This window comes from Manacus candei, unplaced genomic scaffold (assembly GCF_025592945.1).
Source record: "Manacus candei isolate 608988 ecotype Guabito, Panama unplaced genomic scaffold, ASM2559294v1 h1tg000126l, whole genome shotgun sequence".
Taxonomy (NCBI): Eukaryota; Metazoa; Chordata; class Aves; order Passeriformes; family Pipridae; genus Manacus; species Manacus candei.
Genome location: NW_026138174.1, coordinates 1,949,972 through 1,962,151, shown reverse-complemented (window position 1 = coordinate 1,962,151; position 12,180 = coordinate 1,949,972). Strand labels below are relative to the sequence as shown.

Below are 12,180 nucleotides of genomic sequence, written 5' to 3'. Positions count from 1 at the left end.
GCTTTGGCAGCAAGTGGAGCAGGTTAAAAAAAAAACAAAAGAAGCTAGTTTCCTGCCAGTAACTGTGAGTTTCCTCCTTGGATCTTGCTTTTGACTTATGAAATCAACCTGTAAATTACAACCGTACCTTTATTTTTTTGACACTCCTCAGCACTTCCTATCAGCCAGAAGACAACAGTGACAGATAAGAAACCCGTGCACAACACAGTTTTATCTGTGACATCTTTGCCAACTTCTTCCCCTGCTTCACTGGACTTCTCTGCTGCTGAGCACAAAGCTCTGGAGGACACCACATTCTCCAGCACGGTGCTGCCTCCTCTCACCAAGGATCCCATGTCAACTCCTGATGTTTCTCCTCAAGCATCTCCAGCCCCCCTTGCCAAACCTGCCCAGGAGGCTTCCATTAAAGACGCAGTGAGCGTGTTCTGTGAAATTGGGAAGATCGTCCTGGCCATCCAGAAGAGGTTTTTACAGCAGGAGTCCATCCCAGAAGCCTCCCTGTACCTGGGGGAGCCTCACTGCAACGTGAGCAGGAGCAACAGCACCCACGTTGTACTGCAGGCAGGATGGAGAGACTGTGGCACTGAGGTGGAGACTGTAAGTCCTCTGAGCCAGGGAGTGCAAAGAAACTCTGGAGCACTTTTATCTCTGGGGGTGGTGAGGGGAGAGGCAATGGCAGACCCTTAGTTAGGTGCACAGTCTATCAGTTGTTGAAACTCCTTTGGAGATAGAAACCTCCTTCCTGTGATGGAAAGTTACCTCTGTTTGGGATGGGGGCCAAGCACAAAAGAGAAGGGGAGTCTTTGAGGTCAGGCAGCAAAACTCACAGAATCACAGAATGTACTGAGTTGGAAGGGACCACAAGGATCACTGAGTCCAACCCCTGGCCCTGCACAGGACCATCCCCAAGGGTCACACCATGTGCCTGAGAATATCATCCAACCACTTCTTGTGCTCTGGCAGCCTTGGTGCTGTGCCCACTGCCCTGGGGAGCCTGTTCAGTGCCCAACCACCCCCTGGGTAAAGAACCTTTTCCTGATATCCAAGTTAAACCTCCCCTGACACACCTCCAGGCCATTCCCTCGGGTCCTGTCTCTGGTCTCCACAGAGCAGAGCTCAGTGCCTGCCCCTCCTCTGCCCCTCCTGAGGAAGTTGTAACTGCAGTGAGGTCTCCCCTCAGTCTCCTCCAGCTGAACACACCAAGTGCCCTCACCCGCTCCTCACACGGCTTCCCCTCAAGGCCCTTCACCATCGTCCTTGTCCTCCTTCAAATGCTCTCCAAGAGTCTCTCCAAACTGAGAGTCACTTCCCTCTGGGTTCCCTTTGCAGCTGTCAGAACTTCCTCTTTTCTTAGAAGCAATTTCATCGTCTCATTTTGACAAATACTTCAGTTGGTACCAGTAGTGGGGACAGAGAGTGATGGCTATCTCCTTGGATCCCAAACCAAAGGCTATGCTCAGACCAGACCAAAGTACAGAAATTCCCTTCTGGAGCAATGATCATTGCTAAGGAAGGATCATTGTCCCACCCCTGGAAGTGTTTAAGGTGAAGTTGGATCGGGTTCTGAGCAACCTGGGCTAGTGGAGGTGTCCCTGCCCATGGCAGGGGGCTGGAATGGGATGATCTTTAAGGTCCCTTCCAACCCAAGTAATTCTGTGATTTTATGATTCTATGACATGATACGAAGGAAAGTGAGGGAGAATCGAGGATTTTCATTGTCTCACTGTACAGCAACAAAGATATTAGAGGTTTAATGTGATTTTTGTAGCCAAAAGAATGGAGAATACCTGAGCATTTGACACTGGTAAGCCTGTAGCTCTGCTGTATCCCTATAAACACTGATGTTCACAAGCTGTGCTTTTTTCCTTCTGCGTTGCAGAACATGACTAATACTGTAGTGAAAACCATCCTTCGGAACGACGTTCCTGCTCAGGGAATAATCCACCACTTAAAAGTTGCCAGTCCCATTCACTGTGTGTTTCAAAATGATGCCTTGGCTTCCTCTGGGTACGCTGCAGAAGGGTAAGTAACAACTCTCTGCTTTGAAATGCTCCTGTGTGGATGAGTGCTGCTGCATTGGGAAGATCCCCAGGGGCTGTAGCTGTATCCAGTGAAAGTACTTGCAATGCTGAATAGTCTGCCATCCTGGGAGTCCAGTGCTCAGGAGATTCCTGCTATGTGCTTCTCTCCCACTCCACCTATTGTGCCATTAGATCCAGCAGCCAACAAGCTTGAGAGGGAAATAAACCTTTGGGAGCCACTGGTGCAGGCTCAGGAATTCAGAATTCCTTTGCCTTCCTGGGCAATCCCATGTAGCAATAACAGCATTTTCCTGCTTTTGGAACATATGAATAATGTATCTTTTTACCTGATGTGGGACTGCAGACTCCTCTGTGGGTTCTGAGAATGGCAATTATTAACCCCCACAAATCCTGATTTGGTCAACTTGGAAAAAGAGAAGACACATAATGCAAATCACAGGGGTTTTTATGGAAGGCCCCATCTTCAAGTTAGATGCAATCAAATCTACACTTCACAGAAAATCAAGCTCATGCTCACAGAAACTGTGGCAGCACAAGCTTTAATCTGATGGGGAATGTCCTCCCTTCATACAAATGCACCTCCTCTAGGACCATGCTTAACCTACTGGCACCAAATCCACCTTCTGCTTCCTAACCCTGTCCAGACATCACATTTTTCTTTCTGTTCCCCTGCAAAATCTTTGTCAGCCCCCTTCTCTCTGAGCTCTATAATTTTCTCATGCCCCTCACTTTCTGGGATTCAGATTTTGATTACTGAGTTCAGATTTGTCCATTATAATTTCTTTTGGCTCTTCTCTTCTGCACTAAGCTTTTACTGTCCTTATTTTGAACTTTCAGGGACCTCGTGGTCTTGTTCCCCTTCTGCTGCACTCAAATCTCTCTCTCTGCCCTGCTTGTATTGCAGAGACATTCCACCCTTTGGATTTTCCCACTCGTGTTTCCATGCTCTCTGCCTTCCCAACTGGATGCATTTTCCTCCTTTCCTTTTGAACAGTGTCCTGACACCCTGGACTGCAGAAAACTCTTCACTATTTATATGCTCAAGAGGTGGAGAAACAGCCACTGATTTATGACTTACAGAAGCATACAGTAAAATCTGTGATCTTTAAAGGAGGCTAATTGATTTTTCAGACTTTACACCATCTTTGAGGACTTGCATGGATCTGGACACTTCAGAACACAAATGCAGCTGTTTATTGGGAACTCCCCAGTACCAAAAAACTTCAGTGTCTCTGCCAGTGATGATGTGCTGATCGAAGTGGGGATCCAGAGAGGGGACAGCAAGCTCAAGGTGGTTCTCACTGACTGCTGGGCAACTCCAACTAATAATTCAATGAATCCCCTCTCATTTGTTTTTATCAGCAACAGGTACAGCAATACCACTTACAAATAGCATCTGCCATGCCTTAGATCTTCCAGTGGCACTGACTGCTAATGTGTTACATTTTAAATGCCTTTTATGTGTGTTCTTGTCATTCATGTACATGTTCCCTTTCCATTTGGACTGGTCACACCTTTGAACAACAATAGTAGGTGTGAAAAGGGTTTTCAAAGGGCCAAGTCATAATTGTTTGAGCTTCCTTGTCTTCCCTACAGTTTTGTCAAGGCATTGTACTTTTTACCTGAAGGTGATTTTGGCAGTCAGCAGTGAGAGAGCACTGGAAAAAATGTGTGCTTTATCTATTTCTCTGTGGTTCAGAGGTTTCTCTTGTGGTTTCAGCTTTACCAAGAGCTTATATGCCTCTCATCAATGAATAAATAGGTTAGCTAATCCCTCACACATGATATTAATGCAGCCTCTGGTAAAAGAGGAGCTTTGTTCCTGTCTGGGTCACTAATGTCACCCCAATGTCATACTCCTTGGGCTCACCTGCCACCTTAAAATACAGAATAATCCTTTTGCTCAGTAACAAAACCTATTCCTTTTAATGTGATGGTTTTTCAACCTCTGTTTGGTGAAGCCAAGTTTAAATCCTTCTTTCTGCTACTCTCTCCCTTGTTTTCCAACCCTCTGACCACTTCTCAAATCTCTTCTTCTGTTTGGTTACTGTGACAATAAGCAGCAAACACCCCCTTATCATCACTGCACTGCCAGAGTTGCTTCATGAAGGGTCTGGCTGTGACTTCCTAAAGGAAGGAAAGGCCTTAGAACCCAATTTATGTGCTATAGCCACAGCTTGCCTTCTCTAGCCCTATCTGTCTGGTTTTTCTCTTCCTTTTCAGCTGTCCCATCCCAAATACGTACACCACACTGCTAGAGAATGGGAACTCAAGCAAAGCCCAGTTTAAGATGAAAATTTTTTCCTTTGTCAACAATTCTGTGGTTTACTTACACTGCAGAATTCGTATCTGTATGGAGACACCGGGAAGAACCTGCAGGATAGTAAGTGTTTTGCTATTTTTCTTCCCAAAAATATGTATTTTTCTCAGTGCCTTATGCTGTCTTTCAGTGGAATGGAAGGGGTAATGTTTCCAAACTGGGTTTAAATAGCTCTTGAAGTTTCCTTCATTCTCTGCCAGGAGCAGAGGGGAGTGGGGAAGGACTACAGCCATGTGGAAGTGTCTGCCTTTCTTCTTGTTCCTCATGCTCATAGTCAAAATCATGGAGCTTTCACAGAACTGGGGAACCTGAGAATTGGACCTTCCTCTTCTGCATAGGGGTGGCTGGAAATTAGACTGTTCAGAAAAATATCAGCTCAGATGGACATGACACAAAAAAGTGAGCACCCATACTTGCAGTGTCAGCAGGAAAAATCAGATTAAATTGGTTCAGGATGTTTTTCTGTCTTTTTTTTTTTTTTTTTCTTTTCCTCTAGAGATTTGGTGCTTCAGCTGATACTTTAGGTTCCAGGACAGGAAGCTCAGTGGCATTAAGTTTCTAGGTCTGTGGCTCTAATAGAGTTTATTAGGGCTTTTTAAAGCCTGATTGCTTTTTAAAGCAATAAACAAAGCAGTTCTTATCAGAACTGCAGTCTCTAATTGTCTGTGCTGCAAAAAAATTCTTTGTTTCTTTTTACTTCCAAGTAAGTGATACATAACTTTATCTAAAAATGTGTTGCTACTATAGAAATAAGAAAAAATATGTTTTGCTGATTTTTTTTTTTAATAGCAGACAGTTGGGAATTCTCTTCTTCTGCCAACCTTCCTGGCTCTTTTTCTATCAAGGATGTTTTCATTACCAGTTTGGTGTTCCTCCATTGTTTACCACTTTCCTCTAGCTCTAAATAACACAGTTTCAGCCCATTATAAAGCAAACAATCTCTTCCTGAAAGATTAGAAGTGGCTACCAGAAGATACCTGTTTCCTTTCTCTAAGTATAAAGCTTCCTCCAGATTTAGTAAATAAATAAATAAATAAATAAATAAATAAATAATAAAGAAATAAAGTAGGGACAGGAAACAAGACTGACAGTGGTAACATGGCTCCCATTTTTGCAGTTCAATATGAATATACATGTTAAAAATCAGTGGTTCAGCAACTGCCAGTCTATGCCTTTCTTTGCAGGAGGTGCTGCCCTCCCTGAATTCACTGTGCCCTGCACAGCTGAGGAGGAATATATCTATATCTCTATCTATACACATATATCCATATGTATATGTACATTTTTAATTTTTCTTTTTCCTATGCAAAATTTACCCCCATGAAAAGTCAATGAATTCATTATCTTACATTGAGACCAAACTGTGATGTGGAGAAGACAAGCATTAGGCACCTCTACATAAGGATGACCTTTTTCTTTTACACAGAAGGTGGTGGGAGCTGCAGAAGGTGCAAAGATCAAGGAAAACTGGAGCAAGAGGGTATATTTGGAAATAGTGTAAGATGGCTGGGAAAGGGCCCAGGGTCTGGGGTCTGATCCTCTGATCTGTTACTTCAGGCAGTGTTGACTTGCTTGAGGTCAGGTTTGCTTCAGCTCTTTACCCCCAAAATTGAGAGTTGCATGTTGTATTATCTCTTCTTACTCTGTCTTTTTTTTCCCCCTTGTTTTCTCAGTGGAAGAGAGTAAGGTGCTCTAGAGTTTGGGGTAAAAAGAAATAGGCTGGGGAGCCATGTAGCAAGAAATGAGTAAGAAACATGACTTTGAATGAGGAGTGGTGTCTGGTGGAACGTGGCTGCTCCGTGGCTATGTGGAACCACAAAATCATTGCCATCAGGGAGCAGCTATATGAGCACATTCTCTAATGGATCCACCCAGCTGGGAAAGCTATTTGAGGGTAGGCCAAAGTCATAGACACATGGGTGTTTTTCTGGGGACTGACCCAGCTAAAGACACTGTTTCTGGCATTGGATTGTAGAGAATTTTTGGTGTAACCAGTGGTAACATATTCTTGTGTATATAAACTGGTAGGACACCCTTGCAATTCCCTGCTTTCTTTTGCTGATTATAAGTATCATGCTGCAGTATCTCTGTTTTATGTGCACTTCCAGGAGAGCCACAGTATTTTTTTAATAATTCCAGTAGGCTGCAGTTCCCATCAGAGACCCTTAGGGCAAACAAAGTGAATAGTGCTGTCGAGGCAGTGTGCAGAGGATGAGTGTGCTGCATGTTCTGAAAGTGCTGCTCACACAGAGCTGAAGCAGCTGATCCCCAGCATTTCACAGGGCAGGGCTTTCAAACTAGTAGTTCCCAGATTATTAATTCACATGTCACTGAAGTTGTGTGTAGCTCCAAAATGACACGTGGCTTGGCAGGGACTGAAAGCTGCTGCTGCTTTTGGTGGTGCTGGTTTTAGCATCTGCCGTGCCCGCCATGGGCAGTAGAAACACCCTAACAAAAATGTTTGCAAAACCCTGGCATGTAGAAATAGTGATAAGTTTATTCTCCCACAAGGCTTCTTTAAAACAAACAGAAAGTTAACAAAAAGAAAGGGATTGTCTGTGTGAAATGTCTGTTCACAGCAGTGTTTTCCAGCGTGACCAATTACAGATTTCATACTGATACCTTTTCCTTTGAACTTCCTTTTGGTGCTAATTTCAGTTGAACAAAGCACAGCATTAAGAAACAAAAACCCCAATGAGTGAGAATAGCACTGGGCTTTCACATGCTCATCAGAAGGCTTTGTATTTTTGATTAAGTAAGCCACATTACTTGTTGGAGTTTGAATTGATTGTTGCAGAGATGCCACCCCATGGTTCGGTTCCTGAAGGCTGGAGAAGTCATTGCTACACACAGAACATCCTGGGGACCCCTGTGTAAAGCAGCTGGTGAGTTCTGAACAGATGCTTGCAAAAAAGGGACACCACATAACAGTCATTTCAGGATCATCTTTTACTGGCAAAGGAAGCTGAAGACCTGTGATGCCAGGTTTTCATGCCCCTCTGCAAATATTCCTGAGGATCAAGGGTTCTTGCTGAAGCCACGTGGCAATGTGGAGAACCCTGTGCCCTCCTGGGTGAAGTGACTGTCAGGTTGTCAAGGGAATGTAGAAAGGAAGATAAAGTGCTTTGTGTGGCTGTTTGCACAGGGCAGCAAGTGCAGCAACCACAAAATCAAACAGCAATTTCAATTGTGAAGTGTGAAAGCAGCTCCAATCTTTCAGATTGCAATCGGTTTTCCAAGTGTTTACCCTGCTGTTGGTCTGCAATTGTATTGAGCTCTGAAGTCCAATGTCTGAGGATGCAAGAGATTTTGTTGTTGTGTTTCCTTTGACTCCCTGGCACTGGTTCCTTTACTGCCACGAGGGGAAGTGGCAGAGAGCACAGCTGATGCACAGCACGTTGGAGGAGAGGTGCAGTACAGGTTAATAGAGAGCAAACACCAGCATTATGTTCAAGCAAGGTCTGACTTGTTATGCACCTGCCCCTTCTGCATTCTGAGTGGTGTTTTCAAGGGCACCTGTGATCTGTGATGTTTTCTGTCATCAGGCCTCCTCCAGTCACTTGCATTCATAACTTATTAATCTAAAACACTCTCTGAGAGTATTTGGGCTCGCCAGCATCAGAGTTTTAACATGTGGCTGCTGTGAATAGAGAGTTCACAATGTTCTTTTGGACCTAGAAATGGACTCTGACTTAGCATATTGTATTTTTCTTCCATTACATGCAAATATCAGTCTGTTCAAATAGGCCTTCAGTGTTCATTTCTGAACTAGTTCTTTTTAAAAAAAACTTAGCTATTAATGCAGCTTGTTTTGTTCTTCAACTCTTATGACAAGCAGCTCTCACAATCCTTTTCACAGGAGACTCCAGTGCTTTTCTAATACCGAAAAATGGCCATTTCCTCCAAATGACCTCTGGTGAGGGGAGTTTTATTTGGGTTGTACTGCACTGAGTCCTAGGCAAAGGTGGCACCACTAAAGGTTGTCTCCTATTTCCAGTTTGGGCACTCACAACTCATTTTAAGTGTGAGGACAGACCCAGACAGTGATCTGCATCTCTGTGTTGAAGGAGAAAACATGAATTACGATGTCAGGTAATAACAAAAGAGACACAAAAAAAGCTCTCACTGCTCTGCCTACACTTGGCCACATTCCATAGCAAAGGCCACTGCTACATGTTCTTAGGAAGGCCTGTTCTGTCTGTATCTGGATACAGGCTGCCACTTCCACTGTGCATGTTCTTCTTCGTTCCTCTGTTTCATGTTGAAATTCAGAAATAATACTGAATATGCTATACAGCACTGCTTTGACCTGTAGGAATGATGCCCTGGATGTTATGTGGCTTGGACACAGCTATTACACACCTCTGTGGCTGCCAACAGTGCCCTTTGGCCAAAAATCTTGCCTGTAATTGCAGGAATGAATGCAGTGGTATTTGCCTTCTGTGCACCTCAGGTACCACATAAGTGCTTGGCTAAATAAGTGCTGTCCTGAAAATGTAAGCACACAAATAGATGTTTTTTTGTAGGTGCATCAAGCCTTTACAAGAATGAATTATAAGTACATGTACAAACACGAAGAGAGGCACAACGTTAAAGGGAGAGGGGTATCTTTTGGCAGATTTGGACAAATGTATGGAAGTGTCTAAACGTAAACCAGGAGAACACATTCTGTTGATGGTTGGTGGTGCCTCAGGAGACAGTTGGCAACACAAACCTTGACACAGTACACATGGAGAATCCTTTCCTAGATACTTTGTGGTTGAAGAAGAGTTACATATGTGATAAAAGCAAGTCAAGTGGGTTTTAAGAATCACAGATGAACAGAGGCAGGATTGAGATGGGAGAATGCTTCGCCTTTAAGGTTCTTCTTTCAAAAAGTCTCCAGTGTTGACTCTTTAATTCTTATTTTACTGAAAATCACACTTATGTCTGCAGGGACTCTACACTTGTGTGCAAAAGGGAGAACATGGACTGTCCTCATGACCTTTCCATGAGAATCACCCTCCCCAGGAGGCTGATACACTACTGCATCACAGTTCTGTGCTGGCAGATTCTGCTGGCTAATTTGTAGGAAAGGCTTGTTTTTTACCCCAGTAAAATACTCAAGGATTTCAAAGCTTTTTTTCTTGCACCTCTTGGTTTTTCTTTTTTTTTTTTTTCTTTTAGCATCTGATTTGAAGAGAGAAAAGGAGGCTGGAATGGGAGTTGGATACATCATCCTCATTGCCCTTACTGTGGTTGGGTTTGTGCTGGGAGTTGTGAGCCTTCTCATTTTCCAGTACCAGCGAAAGATGGGAAGATACAACTTCAGAATCAAGTCTGACAACGTCAGCTACCAAGTGTTCTACGATTAGAGATCCTCAGGTTACCTTGTGTAAGTACTGAATTATGACCAGTTGCTTTTTTTTAGCTATTTATCTCCTTCCTGGAATGGTGAAATACTTGTAGGTGACCATCCTCTATTTGAGAGTATTTGAACCTGCTCTCCTTTTGGCTGTGGGTGAAGGCCACAGAAGGAAGAAAGAAACTGTTCTTGCCTGTTTTCCAATGCTGCAGGACTACAGAGGAGGAAGACAGCACTGTGTTCTTCATCTTCCTTCATGGCTTCCATCTCAGGCAGAGTAAATGACACACCACTTGAAAAGAACACCAATAACCATTTCCCTAAAAGAAGCACATCACTTTTGGTTTTGGACCATGGATTGGCATAATAAAGGAGACGAACTTTAGCACTCTCTTTATAAACTTGCTTCAGAAATTTTCCCTTTCTGCAATAGCTTGGGGATTTTTGGTGGGATTTTTTTTGTTTGTTTGTTTTTAAGAAATATTTTTCAAGAAAATAGTGGGATGTTAAACATAAAGAGCTGGAAATGTTGATGATGCATGAATACTGCACACAAGTGCCTGCACAGAGTCTGAAAAGATAGCTCTGAGGAGACTTAACCACTGTAACACATTCTGTCTCTGCAACTTGGGAATTTAACACTTTCCCAGAATACCATAGGGTTCAGCACTTTTTCTGTAAAAATTAGTGTGTTCTAGCAGCTCACCACCATTTGGCTTGCTTGCCTCTTTAAGAGGAGGAGAGAGAGGTGAGAAAGCTGGCAGGCTGAAAAAGAACACCTCGCTCAGTGGAAAAAGAGAAGAGAAAAAAGAAACAATTTTTGCTGCTGGCAGCCCATGATTATTACTACTTCACAACTCAAGGATGTTTACCGTGGATCAGATTCTGTTCCTGGAAACAGGCTTGTTTGACATTGTTACCAGAGTTAGTCAGCAACCCTTTCCTGGAGGGAGGGCTCCTGCATGACAGTGCAGCTGGCAGTGACTACACTGATTTTACTGGACTCATCATGATGGTATTTGCAGATAATTTAGTTCAATTCACCCTGGCCAATAATGCTTGATATAAATCACAGAGAAAGGGCAGGGAACACTGTACCCCGGCTATCAGCTTGGGAATCTTGAATAGTAGTCACCAGTAGCTCATTGTCTGCCAGTTTTACAGTCACATTGATCACACTCTGTAGTCACCCATCTGTGGGCAGCTCCCAGGAGATGGCTGCAGGTGAGGGTGATGCTCTGATGGCTTCCCAAAGGCTGGGCAGGGCTACCTGTTGGGATTCCAAAGGGATGATACCCAGGACTCCTTGGACTAACTCCAGCAGCTGTACAGTTCCATCAGTGACACAAGTCCCACCATGGAGCCATAAAGGGCATTTTGAGGTTCATTAAAATAAAACCAGAATATGAAGCCTCTGAGTCTCTCCACAGAGAGAAGAATGGCTTGCCTTGTATTCATCACCCTGCTCTCCTGAGTGGTCATGGGTGTTTACAACACCTGATAGTAATGGGAATTCTGGAGTTGTGCAAACAGAGTGCAGCATAAAGGATATTGTCAGGCTCATAATGCTTACACACCACGTTGGAGTCTCAGCTAATGGCTCCTTTTAGAAGCTGGAGCTACTCAGCTCTTCTTTCCTATATATTAACTTTCTTTGAAAGTTACTTTCTTTGATTTCTCAATCATGATTAATTTGTTTTAATTCTTTTTCCTAGTGGGATCATGTCTCATCACGTGGACAACTGAAGCTTGTCTTCACTCAACATTTGGCTTTCATTGCTCTTCTCAGTAGTGGACTGGATGGGTTGCAACACTGACCCTTCCAAATTATTATCCTACATAAAGGGCTTCTAAACACTCTGTTTCCCCCCCCCTCCTCTTTTTTTCTTAGCAATCTGGCTCTTCCCTGGTGTCCTAAGAACTATTAATGACTACAGCTCCAGCTTCGAGTGAATTTTGGCAGTTTTTTCCGTGGATAAAACAGAAGGAAAAAACCAAAGACCTCATTACTAAAATTCCAAGATCTGGCTCTCCCACTCTGCCACATCACAATGTGCCCATCTCAGCATCACTTGTGCCCTTACTATTGACAAGCTGCATGTTTTTATAAATATTCCAGGAAGTGAATCATCAAACCTGCAGAGAAATCTCTTTTTCGCTTTGTAATTCACTGTTTACTTAAGGTGAGGTGGAAACCTGGAGCTGCAACAACGTTGAAGACCTAATTGTGCAACCCCTTAAGTATACTGAGAACCTGGAGAACAAGCATCGGATTTGCCACCAAGCAAGAAGAAGGCACTGTGAATCTGGGGCTTAACCTGCTCAGAGTGTTCTTCAGCACTCTGATTTTGAGGTTTGGTTGTAAATTTTGTAATCGACAAGGACTCAGTGGAAAAAGAGAAGAGAAAAAAAAAAAACGATTTTTCCTGCTGGCAGCCCAGATAAGTCAATTGGTACCTGTATATTCTGTTAAT

General features: G+C 43.5%; 1 protein-coding gene across 1 annotated transcript in view; it reads left to right on the top strand.

Moving 5' to 3' along the window:
- UMODL1 (uromodulin like 1) overlaps positions 1 to 11,794 on the top strand; it is a 51,347-nt gene extending 39,553 nt beyond the window's left edge. Inside the window, exons 15-21 of the mRNA XM_051770866.1 lie at positions 152 to 597; positions 1,880 to 2,022; positions 3,174 to 3,410; positions 4,266 to 4,425; positions 7,160 to 7,247; positions 9,529 to 9,736; positions 11,422 to 11,794. Of these exons, the coding sequence (XP_051626826.1) occupies positions 152 to 597; positions 1,880 to 2,022; positions 3,174 to 3,410; positions 4,266 to 4,425; positions 7,160 to 7,247; positions 9,529 to 9,716 (1,262 nt within the window). The 3' untranslated portion in view covers positions 9,717 to 9,736; positions 11,422 to 11,794. The remainder of the gene's footprint in view (positions 1 to 151; positions 598 to 1,879; positions 2,023 to 3,173; positions 3,411 to 4,265; positions 4,426 to 7,159; positions 7,248 to 9,528; positions 9,737 to 11,421) is intronic.
- Positions 11,795 to 12,180: the final 386 nt, after the last annotated feature.